The 21,759-nt window shown below is 38.0% G+C and overlaps 1 protein-coding gene across 23 annotated transcripts in view; it reads right to left on the reverse strand.

The window, feature by feature from the left end:
• drn (doctor no) overlaps positions 1-21,759 on the reverse strand; it is a 169,035-nt gene that overhangs the window by 86,805 nt on the left and 60,471 nt on the right. For 11 of the 23 annotated variants that reach the window (XM_067091529.1, XM_067091523.1, XM_067091526.1 and 8 more), the window contains one exon: positions 4,100-4,146. The exons of the other annotated variants lie outside the window; for them this stretch is intronic. Coding sequence is in view for 1 of the 11 variants with exons in the window: in XM_067091551.1 (XP_066947652.1) it covers positions 4,100-4,146 (47 nt within the window). In the remaining 10 variants the exon portion in view is untranslated. The remainder of the gene's footprint in view (positions 1-4,099; positions 4,147-21,759) is intronic. 23 annotated transcript variants of the gene reach the window in all.

Consider the following 21,759-nt stretch of genomic DNA (forward strand, 5'->3'; position numbering starts at 1 on the left):
GCCATGTGAAGGAACACCTCACGAGGAAGCTAGACAGTAGCCAGTACTCACTCAAGAACTTCACTGAACACTACAGAGAGAGAGAGAGAGAGAGAGAGAGAGAGAATCTGCACCAGGGATGGGGGATGGGAGGGAGGGGGAATTTATCGATCACGATTTAAAGCGGCACCGTTCCAGCTCCTGGTCCTACCATCCCCCTCCCGGCCTACCCAACTCCTCGAGGAGGAGGTAGTCTAGTGGTAATGCTTGGCGCATTGCGAGACGTCTGAAGGTCCTCCTTAGGCTTGCCACGGCTCTCTCTCTCTCTCTCTCTCTCTCTCTCTCTCTCTCTCTCTCTCCAAGATATTGTTTTTTAATAATAATGCATTTCAAGAAATTCTCTATTTGTAATCATCCCCCTCAACTTTAGGAGTAAATGTAGTAACGATATTCACAAAACCTATAGTCACATAGCAAAATTAATGTAACACACAATACTATAATAATAGTGCATCGGCCGAGTCAATAAAGATGGCAATATTTACGCAATTACACAACCGCATAGCAATTATATCAAATAACGTGTGTTGCTCTGCACTTGCTTGGATAAGATTTTACACATGGGTCGTGGATGAACCCTCGGTGCAGAAAACCTCAACACCCACTGTACATACATAAAAAGGTGTATTGGTAGATGTGAAACGCATTGGCCTTGGTTCCTGCTGATGGGTCTTCTGTTTAGGTGTGTGAAACGGCTCTTGCAGCTTTCTGCACCGAGGGTTCATCCACGATTCATGACAGTTTGTTCTCCATGGTGTTATTTCCTCTGAAGAGAAATGCTTTAAGGATATTTCTCGCTATATATATATATATATATATATATATATATATATATATATATATATATATATATATATATATATATATATATTTCTGACTCACGTCGGGATCGAACCCAGGTCTTTCAGGTGGAAGGCAAGGGCGCTATCCACTAGGCCATACAAGTCTAAAAGAAGTTGGAACCTGAGAGCAACTTCACCCAAGGAATTACCTGGGCAAGCTAACTGCTTGCATACCAGCGAGTTTTCCCCAACTTCCCGACTCAGCAATGACCCAATGGACAGCATTCCATTCGAATTATCCCTTCTGAGTGAATAAGATAGAAATAATCGACACACAATCACGTCCATTGGGTCATTGCTGAGTCGGGAAGTTGGGGAAAACTCGCTGGTATGCAAGCAGTTAGCTTGCCCAGGTAATTCCTTGGGTGCAGTTGCTCTCAGGTTCCAACTTCTTTTAGACTTGTATGGCCTAGTGGATAGCGCCCTTGCCTTCCACCTGAAAGACCTGGGGTTCGATCCCGACGTGAGTCAGAAATTTATTTCTGTTCCACACGTGATTGTGTGTTGATTATTTTATATATATATATATATATATATATATATATATATATATATATATATATATATATATATATATATATATATACAATGTGTGCATGTGCGTATGTATGTTTGTTCGTATGATTACATTAAGCTATTTTGTGTGCACACTGATACTGATATATAACATATATATATATATATATATATATATATATATATATATATATATATATATATATATATATATATATATATATATATATATAACACTCACTGCCATCCCGGCATCCAAAGTTGGGTGAGGCAAAAAGCCTCTGTGGAATTCTGCCACTCATGATGTCTTATCTTTGTATTTTATCTTCCACAAATTTTCGCTCAAATCCACCCTCCCACCTCGTTGTTCTCATCCAAGTGTTTCAGGGTTTTCCTACTCTTCTGGCGCCCACAGGAGCCCATGTGACACTAACGGTTCTGAATTCTCCTTTGGGTGATGCGATGGACATGTCCTAGTCAACTACCTTTTCGTAAAATCTCACCTCAACGGGTAATTTCCTTCAAATTATCACTTCTACTCTATCAAGCAATGCAACTCCTAATTTTCTTATTAAAGCGTGTTCTCAAATCTACAAAATCTTTTACATATAAGTACACTGTCATATCACGATTCTTTTTAAGTATAGCAAGCATGATTTAACTTCAATTAGAGCAGGTATGACCTAACTTTCGTATGGAATGCCAATTGATTTGATCTCCAAATCTTGTCCGGCCTGCCCACACTATGATTTGCCTTTGTAACTATTTCACTAAACTTCAACTCATCGGGACCTCTATATATCACTGTTCATAAGCATTTAAAATATTCAATCTCATTAATCCTTTCTTCATCTCTATTTCATCCCATTACGAATAATCTGACGATATTAACGACAGAGCTTCCGTAATACTGGTACGGTTTACGCTGTCAAATACTTTGTTGTAATCCAGAAATGACGCCAGGTGGGGATTTTTAAAGCACATTTGCTGCTCCACAATACATCTGTTCGCATCCTCCCTTTCTCTAAAACATGCTCCTTCACCTTTCAAGTTTTATTTTTCAGTTTCTTTCTCCAGCCTCTTGAAATTACGCATAGTGAATATCATTATTTTAACCACCGGATAAGTATTTCTCTAGTTGCAGTGACCTTTCAGCGAAGTTTTCCCCGATAAAAAGTAGACTGACCACTTGACAACTGCGTCTTAAAATTATCTCACGCATACGTCTGATGCAGTCAATATTCCAAAAATGGTTGCAATATTTAGAAAGCAGAGCGAGGAGTAAGTGTGAGAAATCTGCCAGCATTTATGTGGATACTAATGAACACTACACCACTTGACAAGTCAGCTGTAACTGTGCAGAAGTTGAACTGCCCCCTCCTGTTTAGCATGTCGTATTTGACCATGATAAACCCCTTCATTATTAAGATAGGCAGAGTTCTACGCTTTCCTTTTACACCTAGACCCGGCAGCTCTTCTTCACCTATCCATCATCCTGTGAGCTGGTCTTATTTCTCGATCAAAATCCTAGCTTGGAACTTCCTGCATATACCGAATAAACAATAATTCACGTGGATCGTCCTCTGAGGCGGCCATAAACTCTTACAATGCTCACTGGCAGCAGTGGGACAACTTTCAGCATAGTAACTACAATGTGCATTCCAATCTTTCCTCCGGGAATTTAACCATCTCGGGGTTTTCGTTCGAGTCAGTTACATGTAAGAGTACTTTCAGCAAGAGATGGGGATCGTGAACCCTTTGAGAGCTGAAATTATTTCTGGCTGCAGAAACGTGTTGTTTTGTATTGCTGTTCTCCATGACTAGCTAAAATATACTGGACATAGAGTGACAATGAATACTGATCCAGATGACTCAACTTCCATCTTTGTTGGTGCTATTCACAATCACACGTATAATTCATGTCTTGCGAAGTTTAACGCCTTTGCTCTTTCAAACAGAAAACTATAATACACGAAAAATAATAAATGGCTTCATGGCAACACTAACCCAGAAAATAATTCAATTACAAGCTGTGAATAATTATTAAAACAATAAATCGACCAGCCTCTTGCAATAATAATAATAAATAATAATAATAATAATAATAATAATAATAATAATAATAATAATAATCACTAAAACCTCCAACTAAAAACTGAAGTACAGCACTTCAATGAGTCAAACAAAAGTAATATCAACATATGAGCAGACCAGTACTCAAGTCCTAAAAGACCTCCCTCACCTAACATCAATGCTTTATGAAAACACAAGCTCTATTGCATCCTTATGATGTTTGCATATATCTGCTCGCTCTCTCTCTCTCTCTCTCTCTCTCTCTCTCTCTCTCTCTCATCTCTCTCTCTCTCTCTCTCTCTCATGTTATCAATGACAATGCGTTAACAACGTGGTGAAATTCGTTCGAAGAAACAATAGAAAAACAACAAATTTAGAACTAAAGGTTCAATTAAAACCATGTTTAGATTTATATATAGCTTACTGAATAACTGCAGAATGAACAAAATTATACAATATATTATATATATATATATATATATATATATATATATATATATATATGTGTGTGTGTGTGTGTGTGTGTGTGTGTGTGTAAATGCGAGTTTGTATAATTAAAGCTGTTTCACAAATAAAGACACAACCCAATCCACTTAACCGAATGCTAAGGCATGACACGTCTCACTCACCAATGCATTCACCTGAAGGATGAAACGTTTCAGCATCACCTCCTCACCTGAAAAAAAAAATATATAGAAAGTTGTAGTGTACGAAACAACTCACTTAAACGACGTAATGGAATTCCTAAAGAGAACGATGGTTTTGAGGCTAATCAGATATAACGCAACAAAACGAATACCATATTTACTATTCACTCTCACTGACAAGTTGCCAAGCACAGGGGAGTACATGTTCTGATTAACCTCTGACGGGATGGAGCAGTGAAGAGGAGCCGGTTATGACTCCAAGAAAGAATAGAACAGAATAGAATAGAATATGGATTTTAGGCCAAAAGGGTATGCAGCGCTGAAACGGAAATTGACATTCAGCAAGGAGGTTTGAATGGTGTTCCAGGAGGAAAACCTCGCACTTGCACGATGAAACAACTGTTAGGAAAGGGTTGCAAAGTCTGATGGTAGAAAGAGAATATGGAGTGGAATGGAATGGAATACAGTTTAGGCCAAAGGCCAAGCTCTGGGACCTAAGAGGTTACTCAGCGCTGGAAAGGAAATTGAGAGTAAAACGCTTTGAAAGGTGTAACAGGAGGAAAACCTCGCAGTTGCACTATGAAATAACTGTTAGGAGAGGGGTGGATAGCAAGGTGGAAGATAGATAATATGAATGAAAGTACAGTAAAAGGAATGAAAGGGGTTGCAAAGACCATTAAGTAATGCCTACAGTGTTCCACGTGAGGTGCAGTGACAGCACTAACCCCCCGCGGGACTACAAGAACGTGCGAGAAGTCATGATGAAACAAACGTAGTGCGGATACCACACTCAGGGCTCAATGGTGTCAAGACCAAACATAAGATCCTATGATCATTATCTTTGAGCCACAGAGTTCAAGGTCTCCCGCCTAGTCTATTGCACCTCTATTCTGCACATCACTAATTACCAAGGCTTCTCTCTCTCTTTCTCTCTCTCACCCGCACAACACAATACACATATACATAAATACACAAATATTATATATATATATATATATATATATATATATATATATATTGTGTGTGTGTGTGTGTGTGTGTATGTTTCACTGTTTTATTGTTCTTATCAAGAACTCCCCCGACAATACTAAAGGGTGTGTATATATAAATTCCACGTAAGTCTTGCGACAACTTTTATATTGGCCAAACGGGTAAAGCACTGGAAAAGACAATAAAACAGCATAAGAAATGTGTGAGATATGCTAAGGGGAACAGTGGTACTTTTGCATATGTTAGTGAGAACACTCATGCTATCAACTGGGAAGGGCAAAAAGGATCGTATATTCTAATAACGCACAGGAAAGGAATATCATTGAATCTAGCTTTATAAAAGAGAGTTACTGCCATAATATGAACATCAGTCAAGGGATGTATAAACTTGATCCTTTAATATCAAAAGAAATTTGTAAATTGTTTAAATTTTATGGTAGGTAGTAGAGACGTATGAAAATAAGATTATCATATTAGTAAACAAAGTACGGGGGCAGCAGTGCTCATGAGTTTTCCGAACTCCGCCTCCCTGACACCTGTCAGGTGTGGATCTGATGTCGCCTATGGTCGGTATGTTTATCAGTATTGTCCCTTAATGTATATTGTGATTTTTAGCCAAATGAGTTTTGAAGGCCACTCCTACCTTGACACCGGCCTGTGGGTGGATATGTAGCCTCTAACGGTTGTGCATGTTCGTCAGTACTGTTCCTGTAGTATATATATTTGTGACTTCTAATACACTGTATCAGTCCTTCGTCAATGGCTTGGAAATAAAGTCGAAACCGGTCAGGACCTACACCCCGTCTCTTATTTTTAAATTTTTCATCTGTGGTAATGTATGATATATATATATATATATATATATATATATATATATATATATATATATATATATATATATATATATATATATATATATATATATATATATATATATTTTCATCTATATAATGTATGATATATAATATATATATATATATATATATATATATATATATATATATATAATATATATATATATATATATATATATATATAAATATATATATATATATATATATATATATATTTAATTTATATATATATAATGTGTATATACATAATTTCTTTCCACCCAGATAATAAGTGACATAAGTTCTCTCAAACTGAATGCAAAACTCCAGTTGCACAGCACCAAGACTGAGATGAATGAATCATCACTGAGGAATCTGACTCCCATACTCCGTGCACCAGAGGGAAATCAAAAAGACGCGCACCATAAAAAGAGAAAGGGAAGCGAGGAATTAGCGCATTCCTCCATGTGGAAATACTGTGTGCTGAGACAAGAAAAGACAGGACCCGGCTATAACAGCAACAGCATCTTAACGTGAAGGCTTTACGAAGTCTGATGTTTCCTCGCAACTGCTTGAGGTCTTTCATTTTACTTTAAATTTTGTTCTTATTCAATTCTTCAGTATGTGTTTCTTCCCCATTCTTAATCTTGCTCTCTCTGTACATTGTATTCTTGCACTCTGATTTCACTGCTTTATTTCCTCACCCCTTCTTATTCTTTCTATTCCCACAATTTGTATTCTTACTAATACTTCAGCACTTTCGTTCCATCCATTCTTCTTTCCAGTCTTGTCCTCTTTACGCACAATATTCTTACTCTATACTTCAGTCAGTTTTCCTTCCCCTTCCCCTTCCTAGTCATACTTTTTATTACGTCATATCTTACTCCGTATTCAAGTACTTTCGTTTTCTTCTACTCCCTAGTCTATTGTAGCTTTCTTGACGGGCATTTATTATATATATATATATTATATATATATATATATATATATATATATATATATATATATATATATATATATATATATATATATATATATATATATATATATATATATATATATATATATATATATATATATATATTGCAAAACTTTCCTTGACTCTCTTCCTAGTCTTGTTTTCTTTACACGCTGTGATCTTCCTTTATGCTTCGTACTCCCTAACACTGGGATACACGGAAACAACGCCTCCCAAGAGACTTCCTGTATCAACTGAGTTAGCTAATACAGGTTCCACCGTACCACCATAACCCCCTCCAAACACTGAGGTAAGCAGTACTGAACAGGTGTGGAGGGACTCGGGTGAGGGGGCGGAGGGTCTGACTTGACGTCCTTGGCTTACTCCACCCCCTACAAATGCCCTCCCCCCCTTACGTTCTCCCCTAGCCCGTCCCCTCCTTCCCCTCCACTGAGAGAGTCTGATCAGCTCCTGAATTGGTATGAGAGAGAGAGAGAGAGAGAGAGAGAGAGAGAGAGAGAAGGGGAGGGGGGGGTCCCAGCATCAGTCTGCTCCCAGAGACGTCCACGACAGGTCAACTTTACACATTTCCTGTTACTAAAAAGGGATCAGGATGGGAGGCCCGTTCCCGAGGGCAGGTGAGGTCACATGCCCACAAAGATGAAGAAGCAGTTGAATCTGAGGGAGGCAGCTACACAGCAGCAGTTCAGTTCCTGGTGGTGACCGTCATCCGGGACCAGAATCTAGATGTCATAGGAGGAGAGCTTTGAATGTCAGTGGTCCTAAAGGAAACGCCAGCCACTCACAACGACTTCTTGGCACGCTTGGTCATTGGAAAATAACACCAGATTAGAATAAGACTGGATGACATATCAGTGAATACCGATTTCACTTACCTTGAAAATAACTTAGATCTACAGTATATTTAGTGTATCTGACCCGGTAAGGACTCGACCTGGGGGCTTTTGGTTTAGATATAGGTTCTGTACTTAGAATATTAATCGCCACACACCCACAATGATAGCTGACTCCAAGATTGTGACACTTGACTAAATATGAAGTTTTGTTACTTATACAGACAGCACCGTCATTCTCAAAAGAGTGTACAAGTGACAAAGCTTCACAATCGACGAGTTCTACATATCATGGTGAGGATGGCTGAATTCAACACGAATATGTAAAGCAAAGTCGAAATCTCTCTTGATTTTCGAATGGATAAGTGGACTCGCTATCGGTGTATCTAAATCAAAACGCACAGGTTCGAAAACTGACTGAGTCATTTGCACGAATCAATAATTCCAAAGACAAAGTGAATTCGATACTACGTCATGTGTGGGCTTGATATTAGGGTATAAAAACAGTCATGCATCTTCATATATACATACATACACACATGTATATATACATAAAACAAACAAAATCCTTGTACGGATCAGCTAATTGATACTTTAATGCAAATCATTACCTTGAAAATAAAATGCCATTCAGCGCGGTGGAATCTCTTCAAATGAGACGGGGTAAGGTCTCTTTCAAAGGTCACTGTGATTTGCAGAATTCGTTCCAAATTCCTTGAGGATCAACCGGGGGAAAAAGCTTATTCAAGTGCATAACACCCAACCAGTAAGAATGTGGGCTTGCAGCTAGAAACTCGTCTTACCAGTTAATGGTTAGAAGTATGGTGTAGGAGGCTTACAGACTGAATAAATGAATATTTGGTTATCGATAAAGGATAATTTAAATGTGTAATAATAAAAATGAAGTAAATTTACTAGCATCCTTTCAACACAATCCTTCCCTTCCGTTTTTTTTTTTACAACATATTTAACTGTTTTTAAAATGAAACCTGGCGCTTAAAAGATTGGAAGGTTTTAAGGGCACTGCAACAAGTTCTGCTAATACTCGTTCCATTACATTTCTCTATTTCTAATCTATATATATATATATATATATATATATATATATATATATATATATATAGAGAGAGAGAGAGAGAGAGAGAGAGAGAGAGAGAGAGAGAGAGAGAGAGAGAGAGAGAGAGAGAGAGAGCTTTCGTCGTACTTTAAAAATGACATTCTTAATGCCAAGAACAAATATCCTTTGATTGGGTAAACATTCCAGTCAGGCTGAAACTTCAATCTTTTTTAGGCATCTACTTGACATGACCCTCATCTATCTCTGGAACGGTTTCAATTCTCAGGAAATTACTTTCACTAAAAATTCTCATTCCAATAACTACATCAACATTCTCACTAAAATAAAATCACAATGCTCAATCTCATTCTCTAAATCGAAATCCTAAATCTCATTCTTTACACAAAAATCACAATTTTTATTTTCTAAATAAAAAATCACAAAAATTCTCATTCTCGACATTAAAATCCCAACAATGTCCATTCTGTCCATTAAAATCTTAATATCTTCTATTCTGTCCATTAAAATCCTAACAACTTCTATTCTGTCCATTAAAATCCTAATAACTTCTATACTGCCCATTAAAATCCTAATAACTTCTATTCTGGCCATTAAAATCCTAACAACTTCTATACCGCCCATTAAAATCCTATTAAAATCCTAATAACTTCTATTCTGGCCATTAAAATCATAACTTCTATTCTGACCATTAAAATCCTATCAACCTCTATTCTGCCTATTGAAATCCTAACAACTTCTATTCTGCCCACTGAAATCCTAACATCATCTATTCTGTTCATTGAAATCCTAACATTTTGTCCATTAAAATCCTAATAACTTCTATTCTGTCCACTGAAATCCTAACAACTTCTATTCTGTCCATTGAAATCCTAACAACTTCTATTTTGTCCATTAAAATCCTAACAACTTCTATTCTGTCGATTGAAATCCAAACAACTTCTAGTTTGTCCATTAAAATCATAACAACTTCTATTTTGTCCATTAAAATCCTAACAACTTCTATTCTGTTCATTGAAATCCTAACTACTTCTATTTTGTCCATTAAAATCCTAACAACTTCTATTCTGTCCACTGAAATCCTAACAACTTCTATTCTGTCCATTAAAATACTAACATCTTCTATTTTGTATATTGAAATCCCAACAATGTCCATGCTGTCCACTAAAATCCTAATAACTTCTATTCTGTCCCTTGAAATCCTAACAACTTTTATTTTGTTCACTGAAATCCTACCAACTTCTATTTTGTACACTGAAATCCTAAGAACTTCTATTCTGTCCATTAAAATCCTAACATCTTCTACTCTGTTCACTGAGATCCCAACAATGTCCATGCTGTCCATTAAAATCCTAACAACTTCTATTCTGTCCATTGAAATCCTAACAACTTTTATTCTGTCCATTGAAATCCTAACAACTTCTATTCTGTCCAGTGAAATCCTAACCATTTCTATTCTGTCCATTAAAATCCTAACAACTTCTATTCTGCCCTTTGAAATCCTAACAACTTCTATTCTGTCCATTAAAATCCTAACAACTTCTATTCTGTCTATTGAAATCCTAACAACTTCTACTCTGTCCACTAAAATCCTAACAACTTCTATTCTGTCCATTAAAATCCTAACAACTTCTATTCTGTCCACTGAAATCCTAACAACTAACAATCTGTCCATCAAAATCCCAATTCCCCTCCTCCAAATTAGAATTACAACAGTTGTCACATACTAAGCTGTAGACACAATTATTCCCATTTTTACATCGAATTTGTCATCACAATTTCATCTTTAATTAAGAACTGCATAAATTTTCACCTTTTTAATGACACCAAAATATGAATTCCCACTCATTTTACCGAAATTTTCATGCCTTAAAATATTACATTTTTACGCCACAACAGTTAAACTGCACAAACTTCTACGCCTCCTCATTGAAAAACAATAATCCTTTTGTCAACGTAAATTCACCTCACACCATCTTGATTAAAATCACATCATTCCTAATCTTTGAAATGCTTCTAATTATTAACACTTAGAACTCACTCACAGCTCCAAGCCTTTAAAAAAGTTTAAATCACTTTTTTTCAATTTCCAGTCAACTCAGTTTCGACTGAAAATCCCCATGTAGTGTCACAATTTATATTTAAAATTCCTTTGAATCCCACGCTTGTAAACTGCACTGTAATTTTTCAAGTTTTAAATGAATCTACTCATCCTCAAGGAAAATTAATCTAATCGAGAATAAGAAAAAAACTATATCTTCAGATAACGCAACGATTCTCGTTCCTTATGATCACCTCTTAGTGCTTGAATATTAGAAAGAGCAATTAATATAAGAACTAGACGAAGACGGCTATTGCCTACAAAAGAGGGAGGATTACTAAGAACTGACAGGACTCTGTCAATTTCCATTTCCTCAATAGAAATCCAATCACGCGCAAACCCACGATAAGATAATTTAACTATAAGTTCAAAGTAAGAGACAGAAAAAAATGTTAATGCTAGCAGGCAAATAATTGACAAAATTAGATTCTGAGAAATTAATAGGAAAGGTTAACAGGTTAACAGATAACTGTCGCTGATACCAGTCCCCCCATCCCCCACCCCTACCTACGCTGAGACAGAGCACGTCACGAACTTCAAGGAACGTGGACGAAACCTGTTACCAGCAAAGGCAACACCGCATACAATGTTGCAACAGCAAATGAATTGTACAAGATTCCTCTGCATTTTGGTCACATCACTGACCAAAAAAGTCTGACTGGAGGAAGTGTCTACGTCATATGTTGCAAGGGGATTTCCACGTCACTGTGAAATACGTCGGAGGGCACCACTGACATACGAACTGAATGTGAATTAATTGTGGGAGGTTAGGGTCAGGGGCTGTACCAATAAGAAGGGCTACGTCGGTAACCAAAAATTACAATTCTTATCAAAATCTATATTATCCTCTACAATGAGGCTTCTCCAGCCCCACTGCGACCAACTGCAGTTCACATCTGCCTCCTCAGGTCTGCAGCAAGTTTGAAGCGTTGCTGTGCGGGATGAGGTTGCTACTCCGCGGACCACCCTCCCTACAACACAAGTCACTTATATTTATTTATATATGAAAGGAAACATACGAAAGATTCATATGTCCTATCAGAAAAAAACTTTCTTGAACCAGCTTTAGTTTTCTGTAAAAGAAACTACTGAGGTGGCTGTTTGTCTGTCCGTCCGCCCTCAAATCTTGAAAACTACTGAGACTAGAAGGCTGTAAATTGATATGTTGATCATCCACCCTCCAGTCATCAAACATACCAAAATGCAGCCCTCTAGCCTCAGTAGTTTACTTAAGGTTAAAGTTAGCCATGATCGTGCGTCTGACACCGCTATAGGTGCCAGCAACACAGGCCACCACCGGCCGGATCGTGGCTGAGAGTTTCATACAGCATTATACGCTGTACAGAAAATTCGACTGAGCGGAAGGAATTTCGGGGCATTTTTTACTTGTTCTTCTCTCCCTCCCAACACAGATCGAGCAATAAAATAGGAGAAAATTGAGAGACGGGAAGTTTGCTTATCAGGAATCGCATTAACATGCACAAGGTTTCGTCAGCCCGACAACACTACGACGCCAAAGGTTTAAAAACGATAAGCAAGCAAACGAGTTGCTCTGAAGAGGAAGATATCAGCCAAGGCCAAACACCACCCTATCACAAGTCCCCCACCAAAGAAAAAATACATTTTGATTTGCTTCATTTCCTTGTTAGGTCAATGGGCTTCTCACTCGTGACGCAGCTGCTACCACTACTACTGCTACTAATGATATAATAATAATAATCTCCTTGAACAATTAATATATGAATCCAAGGTTTTCTGACCAAACAAGAGACTAAGGCTCCAACGTCTAGACGAAAAGGTAACGCATTGCCAGCAAATGATATAAAGATGGAGAGAAGGACGAAAGGGGCGGGGAAGGGAAGCCTGCAGATCTCAAAAGGCACTACAAAACTACTGAGAGGCGACGATCCATCCGGTCCTCCCAAACGCCTTGTGAATACAAAGGTTACTGTTAGTTTTCAAAGAGGTAGGGTGGGGGGGAGGGAGGGAGGAGGGGGAGGGGAGGGGGAGGGAGGAAGGGAGGGATGGAAGGCAGGGGGAGGGAGAACCTAACTGCTAAGCATGTTCCTCAACATCCATTTCGGGACACGATCAACAACCCAGTCGCCTCCTGACCCCGGAAGACTCTTCGAAACTCTTCCTGTTGTCCACAAAACAATCGGCCAGCAGTGTCTCAGGGTTCGGGGTACTGAAGGGGGGGGAGGGGAGGGGAGGGGAGGGGAGGGGCATTGGATGGGATGAGAGAAAATATGGTCGAAGATTTCATGGTCTATGATTTCATTTCGTTATGTAACAACCAGTTTCATTTCCCTAATAAAAACACGTAGTAGGGAACGTGTGTGCATCGGATATTAATTTTTCCGCATAGTGGATGATTACCAGTATCTTAAAAACTAATTACTAATCACAAGTAAAAAATGCACCGAAGTTTCTTCGGAGTAATCGAGTTTTCTGTACAGAGTATAATCAACGCCACCGAAAATATCTCTATCTTTCGGTGGTCTATATGCTGTACGAGCCCAGGCCCGGTGTTGGCCTGTCCTTACGGTTGCCAGACGAACCTTAAGTGAAATAAAAACTACAGAGGCTAGAGGGCTGCAATTTGCTATGTTTGATGACTGGAGGGTGGATGATCAACACACCAATTTGCAGCCCTCTTGCCTCGTTAGTTTTTACGATCTGAGGGCGGACAGAAAATGCGGACGGACAGACCAACAGCCATCTCAATAGTTTCTTTTACAGACAACTAAAAAGTAGGATATCTAAATCCTGGCCGACAAATAGCAGTTATCAATTAAAATTAACTTTGGAAGTAAAGGGAATAAGTTACTGAACTCTATAATATTTGATAGAAGTGGCTTAATTCTTGTGATCACACACATATATATATATGGACAGAAGAGAAGGCCTTCTATTCAGACGTCGGTTTTATATCAGCAGAGTTTTCTTAATGCCACGTTTCGGGGACCCTCTTATGGCATCTACACTGTCTACTTATAGACTTGTCCTAGAGTTAAATTATCATCTGAATTTTCCACCATCCGTGACCATGCAAAGAAATGTAGGGGAAAAATACTAAATATAAACACTTCAAAAATTCTTACTAAAGCATCTTCACAACAGCCAGCGGTCTTCGGATCTCTCTTTATAAGATTTGTTATTCCGAAACTGAGCAATCAAATTACCCCCACCTTTCTGTACCTGGCGTCAAAAACGGACATCCCTTCGTTATTCCCGGTACTCGTCTTCCTTCCTCTACTGGAAAGGGTACTTGAGTTTCATTGGTGTTTATTAAATTTGATTTTATTGTAATTGTGTATTAATAATTATTTTTATTGTAATTTTCAGTTTGAAAAGGGGGCTGCTCCCCGAAACGTTGCATTAATAAAACTGTTATGAAACCGACGTCTGCATTGAAGCCCGTCCCACTATCTATATATAGTCGAAAGGCTTAGCACCACCCCGCCGTTTCACTTTCCTCCGTGGCATTACCTTTATTTATATATATTCATCACGTTCCATATTTCCGTGAATTCGTTATACTTCATACATACATACATACATACATATACTTTATAAACACAAACACACACATATATATATTATATATGTGTATATATATATATATATATATAGAGAGAGAGAGAGAGAGAGAGAGAGAGAGAGAGAGAGAGAGAGAGAGAGAGAGAGAGAGAGAGAGAGAGAACTAGCTCCTAAGGAACAAAGTAATCCAGTCAAGTCAATCAGTCCAATGAAAGGAAAACCCTTAAACTGAATGACCTGAGCGCATCTCTCGTTGAACGGACATTTCCAAGAATGCCAATACATTCAACGGATGTCCAAAGGGCCAAACGCAAACATACGGGCACGTGCTTCCATAAAACACAAGCAGTAAGACACAAACGCACCCACAAGCAAACAAAAAAGTGTGCATCCAGACAGAAACACGCCTATTACGTCGCACAATCTATTGCAAATAATAATACAGCACAACGCCCGTGGCTACACACAAGCACAGAAGCAGAAAATCTACACACCTCCACAGGAGAAGCTAACAACCACAAACACGCAACAACAGAGTGCGAAACAACTCGAACAACAGCCAAGGGAGCATTCGAAAACGAAATGGCTTTCTTATGAACTTGGTAAACTAAGATATCTACATGACGAGAAATAGCAGGGAAAACGATAATAGCTACAAAACTATTACGGCCGGAAATAATAATAATAATAATAATAATAATAATAATAATAATAATAATAATAATAATAATAATAATAAAGACTCATGATAAGGAAATGAAAAATAAAATTAACAAGATTTTTGCACTCTACACATCAAAACTTACATCATGTATAAAAAGACTTCTAAACTGTGCCAGGCATCGTAAAAAGAACACTTCAAAGGGTAAGGCAAAATCTGACTGTCGCAAGGCCTCCTGTATTTGGCATGTCCAATTTACGGTAACAACATTTTCTTTCCGTCCCAGTTTCAGTAGCTATAATCAATCAATCAATCAATCAATCTTCTCTTGACACTTTCGGATGTCCACATGCAAGGGGACTAGATACTAAGTGTTTTATGCGATAAGCCCAAACAGACTAATGGAATGGAATGCAGAATTTGGGCCAAAGACCGAGCGCTGGGACCTACTGAGGTCATTCAGCGCTGAAGCGGAAATTGGGAGTAGGAAGGTTTGAAAGACATAGCAGGAGGAAAATCTCGAAGTTGTACGATGAAACAAATGTTAAGAGAGGTTGGATAACAAGACGGAAGAAAGAGAATATGAATGGAGGTACAGCAAAAGGAATGAAAGGGGGTTGCAGCCAGGGATCGAAAGAACACTGCAATGACAGTAATGCTTACAGAGCGCCGCGTAAGGTGCAGTGACGTCACTGAACAGCTAACAATAAACATCTTTTACTCCCATTAACCTTTACTTTAAATCTTGCAAGTGTTCTTATCCAGGAGTTTTTCCTAAGAAACAGCTACAACAGACTACAATGCTGCTGTCCTTTTCCTACAATGAAGCAAAAAATGACTATCACAAGGACAGAACTCTTGACGAACATGGCGTCCTTGGACATCACACGTTCAGAGAACCATGTCTCCCTGCCAACAATGCTACAGGCAAATTAACTGTACATTAATTAAACAGGTCGCCCAGTCTTCGACTTCCCTCATCCATAGAAAAGGGCCTCATTGGGACCCCTTTGCAGTTATAAATCTCTCTCTCTCTCTCTCTCTCTCTCTCTCTCTCTCTCTCTCTCTCTCTCTCTCTCTCTCTATATATATATATATATATATATATATATATATATATATATATATATATATATATATATATATATATATATATATTATATATATATATATATATATATTTATATATATATATATATATATATATATATATATATATATATATATATATATATATATATATATATATATATATATATATATATATATTTATATATATATATATATATATATATATATATATATATATATATATATATATGTGTATATATATGTATATGTGTGTGTGTGTGTGTGTGTGTGTATGTGTGTGTGGAAAAAGCCTCTTAAGGAAAGTCAGTTCTGAACTAGGAGGAAATGTCATTATAAGATTCATAGATAACTGTTTAAAATGAAAGTAGCGCATGTGTGAACCAGCAGATAAAGGAGACTACACATAATACAACAAAGCGGAAGACTAAGTGCGCTGTTTTAATTAAAATTATCATCATTACTGTATTATAATGATTATTATTGGCCAAGGTGCAACCCTAGTTGGACACACACGGTGCTGCATAAGAAACTCATGCCTGATATAAACAGTGGGTGTGTGTGTAAAAGGGGACAAAAAAAAATATGGATTAAATGCAGTTTCGACAATACCCACAGCAGACGAGTATGGAATTTATAAAATCGCTGGATACGAATCTCAGTTCTAAACAGGAAAGCAATGTTACTGAGGTTTCAGTGCATTTTTTTAATATCAGTAGACAATGCAATCACTTGGAACGAAAGTTTAGTTAACAGTACACGTTATAGTAGTTCAGTGCAATAATATGCCAACTACTGGTGAATGATTCGTTAATGCAACACTGATAATAATTCCCAATCATTGTTAGGTGAGGAACTCGCGTCCTCTTACCTACCGCTCCTGAAGCATTCCGATCGACGGAATGAAGGTGAAGAAGACCAAGGTCTCAATGGTGCGAGATCCCCTCTGTTACAATTAATGTAGCCTCAGTTATGAACATTGTAATTATTAGTGCCTGGTATGTGTATGCGCTTTTACCACTACTATTATTAGCATTACTATTATTTCTGCTGCCATGTATGCGTTATTATGTTATTGTTACTACTATTGTTCATCCTCAGACGAGTGTTCCTTCAGGAGAGGGTATCACTCCTTTTCTTTTGTCTACTTTATTTCACATAAATGTAAATGTGATTTATATACTGTGTACAGTATACTCGTATATATATATATATATATATATATATATATATATATATATATATATATATATATATATGTTTATATATACGAACACTTACTTCAATATTAAAGCCCAGTACTTATGACAAGGGTTGTTCCACTATGTGACTCGACCCTTTTGGGCGTCCTGTATTATGCATCTTTTACTGATGCTACGCCTCTCACAGGATGGGAGGGGTGTCCAAAAAACTAGGCTCTCAATGAGGCAAAATTCAAACTCAAATTCGGTAAATAACGCTGACGGTCCTCTCCTGACCAGGACCCACTGCTCCAGACAAGATGTGTTTGTGAAACACGGCGGCCCAATGGCGGCTATTTTAAATATGCCAAGGTCAAGGTCACAAGGTCACGGGTTCATTAAAAGGAGTATGCATGCCTCGTGATGTGGTTTCTGTCCCTTACAGTTCAATCACTGGTGCCAAGGTTCAAGCTGTGTCCAAACAGACGATCACCTTTCACGCTTATCGATGCATGATGGCGGCCTCTGTACCAGATTTACTTGGAATCCCTTCAGCCTTGTGGGAAATGTCGAGATGACAGCGTGAGTGTGACAGACAGACAGACAGGCAGACAGGCAAATGCATGGAAAAAGAAGCCCTCCTCGCCAAGCCCTTTGTCGACAGGGCACAAATAACAACAGGACACCGCCAATAACTGGCAATGAAAATTCAAGAATGGAATGGAATATAAAATTTGGGTCAAAGGCCAAGAGCTGGGACATATGAGGTCATTCTGCGCTGAAAGGGAAATTGAGTGTAAAAAGATTTGAAGGTGTAACGGGCGGAAGACCTCGCACTCACACTAAGAAACAACTATTCTTAGTGGGTAGAAAGTTAGATGGAAGAAAGAGAATATGAACGGAGGCACCGTAAAAGGAAAGAAAGAGTTGCACCAAGGGGAGAAAGGGACGCTGCAAAGCCTTAAGTAACGCCTGTAGTGCATCGGGTGAGGCACACTAACGGCACTATCTTCCTCTGAGAATGCAACTTCAGGCATCTGTCTTGGAAATCGCAGCATTCGTCTTGCAAACAGAATTTCACTAAAATAACAACCCATCCCTTGGTATACCAAAGACTCATGGTCACTACCTCCTCTAATGTTAAATGTTAAAAAGAAACAAAGAAGTTGTCCATACATCATACCATTGACGGTTGCTATATCCTTTTCCGAAACCAAGATTATCATCATTACCCAGTATATCTACGGAAATTTAAATTTATGTCGAAGTAGTTCACAAAGATACTAATTAAATTATTAAACATAAAAATTGTGTGCGTAGTGTACTTTCTGAAACTTTAGGTCGCCAACACTCAGCAGTTTAATGCAAAAATCCTAAAGGTAAATAGAATACTCCTAAGACCCCAGAGAGAGAGAGAGAGAGAGAGAGAGAGAGAGAGAGAGAGAGAGAGGGGGGTATACTGTATCCCTCCAACCAAAGGCCAAGACATAATGAGCCAATGCCAAGCCATCTGCACCTACTTCCCCCTCCCACTCGTCCGAAAGACACATGATTTTTACTTTTCTTCCATTCCTACGTCTAACTGCAGAGAGAGAGAGAGAGAGAGAGAGAGAGAGAATTTTCGAAGTATTACTTATTTCAATTACCATGCGACTACCTATCAGCTTAAAGAGTAAAAAATAGAAAAGAAAAACCCTAAGAAAGCTCTTCTAGCAAAGAGCAAGACTCCGAAGCCATCCTTCACCCTCCTTGGAGACCGTGAACTTAATCGAGACAGAGTTCAGAGTATTTTGGCCAATGCCACATTACAAGCCAGAGAACAGACGGCCAATTTTGCCTAGACCTATCACGACATGGCCTTCATTTTTGTTCCAACAGTTCCCACTCTCGACAACACAACACTCCGTCCCTCTAACTAAAACAAGAAACACACACACACAGTGAGTTACCATATACAAACAGTGACTTGTACATTGCCACTAACCAAACATTATTCACAAAGATTACATACACAATAATGGGAACGCAAGAAAAAAACTGTCTCTCTTGCGTGAAAAGGCCTGCTTATTTTTTCACACAAATACACAGCTCTCATGCAATCACTGTTAATATTAAAGGAATTCTCCATCCCTTTCTCTCGTTTTCCCTTCAAGTAAACTTATGCATTGTAGCGTTTAAAGAATGATCATGACAAACATATATATATATATATATATATATATATATATATATATATATATATATATATATATATATATATATATATATATCTCACACAATTGTTCCTCCTCTACACACCCCAGAAGTTTAACAAAGTTACGGCTGACCGACTATCACTGATGCATGCAAAAGCACGCATACCCCAGAACCAGTCATGGCCCCATTTGACCCAGTGTCCCTGCACAGGCCAGGTCGACCTTTGGGAACGAAAGGAAGGGATGGGGGGGGGAAAAAGAGCCTTAAGCACCCTTTTCGTAAAATGCCGCATGGGATATTTCTGATATTTCACCTCAAGATCTATCTTCTTTAAATGATTGCTTGAGAATAAAGCAGCAAGTTTCAACTACTGCAGAGCAGCAGGTTGTTTCTCGCTCATATTCTACTACTATCATTATTTCCACGCAAGTTCGACGGATAAATCCATCATACATTTCAACACTGCTGCATTTTATATAATAATAGTAATAATAATAATAATAATAATAATAATAATAATATTGCGTCACTCTCGTACACTTTCGTCTTAAAAAATAAACCCTCTAATGCTACCGCTATTGGTACTACACTAGTAATCAACACGACAAATACCACCACCCCATCACTAAACTACAACAGACAAAATACACACACATGCTTACACAAGCTGCTAGATCAGCCCTTCACTTCTATTAACACAGTTGTGCAGCAACACCCACAAACACTTGGTTCGCTAAACCACAATACATCATTTTATTCATCTTGCAACACTTGCCAAGCGAACCAGGCAACACGAACACATGTGACGTCAGACACACACCCACCCTGAGAGAGAGAGAGAGAGAGAGAGAGAGAGAGTCACAATCACCCCAACAACACTAACCTCCCCTAAGGAGAGGCAACCCCCTCCCCCCCTTATAACGCCACTCACAGTCACTGGTTCAAGGTCACTTAAATGGGAGACGGACTTCAGATTCTTCTGTGCTATCAGCTACATTGTACAAAAATTCTCTCTCTCTCTCTCTCTCTCTCTCTCTCTCTCTCTCTCTCTCTCTCTCTCTCCTTGACATCAATATACCGATGACATAATATAAGTAAATATCTTAACATTGTCAATAAGAGTGCAAAATAGCCGTATCCTCTCTCGAAATTACAACTCGAATGTTCCAGTGACGACACACGAGGCAGCAGAGAGACACACGAGTTCAAACTGTCATTATCATCGTTGTCTGTCTTAAGCAAAACATTTTCATCGATAACTGGAGGGTCCAAGTATATCGTTGTTTGTAAACCATGCAACGGTTCGAAACCTGCCAGGGACGAGGCGTTCATCAATAACAATTTTTCCCCTTGGGCGTTAGTTACTCTAATGTATAGGGAACTGGATATTAAACGATACTGGCGGTTAATTACACACACAAACAATATATATATATATATATATATATATATATATATATATATATATATATATATATATATATATATATATATATATTAACCGAAATTTTGTACCCAAAAAAGGTATACTTTATTCAACTTTGCCTTTTTTTACATTTTACCTCCTAGAATTCATGATTAATTTTTTCAGAAACAATGTCGGCCTGGCCACGTCATTTGCGTCTATAATTTTTCGATATTTTTTACCACATGGATGTGTTAAAAGTGTTACTGCTAGATATCTACTGAGTACACGATGACCCCTGAAAATGAGTTAATCTATTTTGTTTTAAAACATGATCTTGCGCAGTGTGGTGATTCGTATGGTTTTGTAGTGACATTGTGAGGTTACCCCTACTTCTGGTTTGTGGGCTCCTATCAGTTATTCTCGAACTTAAAAAATGGTTCTGCCCAGTGTTTTCATTTTTCTCCTTCAGATCTTAATAATAACCCATCCTTCCGTTTAACAAGTACTTTCTTCTTTAACGTTTTCTTAAGGATATTTCATTAATCACTATGGGCTGCCCGGACAACAACCCCACTCCCTGATTACTTGGCTTTACGAACATCGTCCACCAGTTTCTCTAGATATTCTTTCTTATCTCTCCTTGTTCTGTGTTTAACTGGGTTACCTATGGTGCACATATTAAGTACTTTTAACCTTCAAGAAAATGTTTCTACAGGTACCTTTTGCTTCTGTCTTTGCTGTATTGTATCCAAG

Source organism: Macrobrachium rosenbergii, chromosome 48 (genome assembly GCF_040412425.1).
Source record: "Macrobrachium rosenbergii isolate ZJJX-2024 chromosome 48, ASM4041242v1, whole genome shotgun sequence".
Lineage (NCBI taxonomy): Eukaryota > Metazoa > Arthropoda > Malacostraca > Decapoda > Palaemonidae > Macrobrachium > Macrobrachium rosenbergii.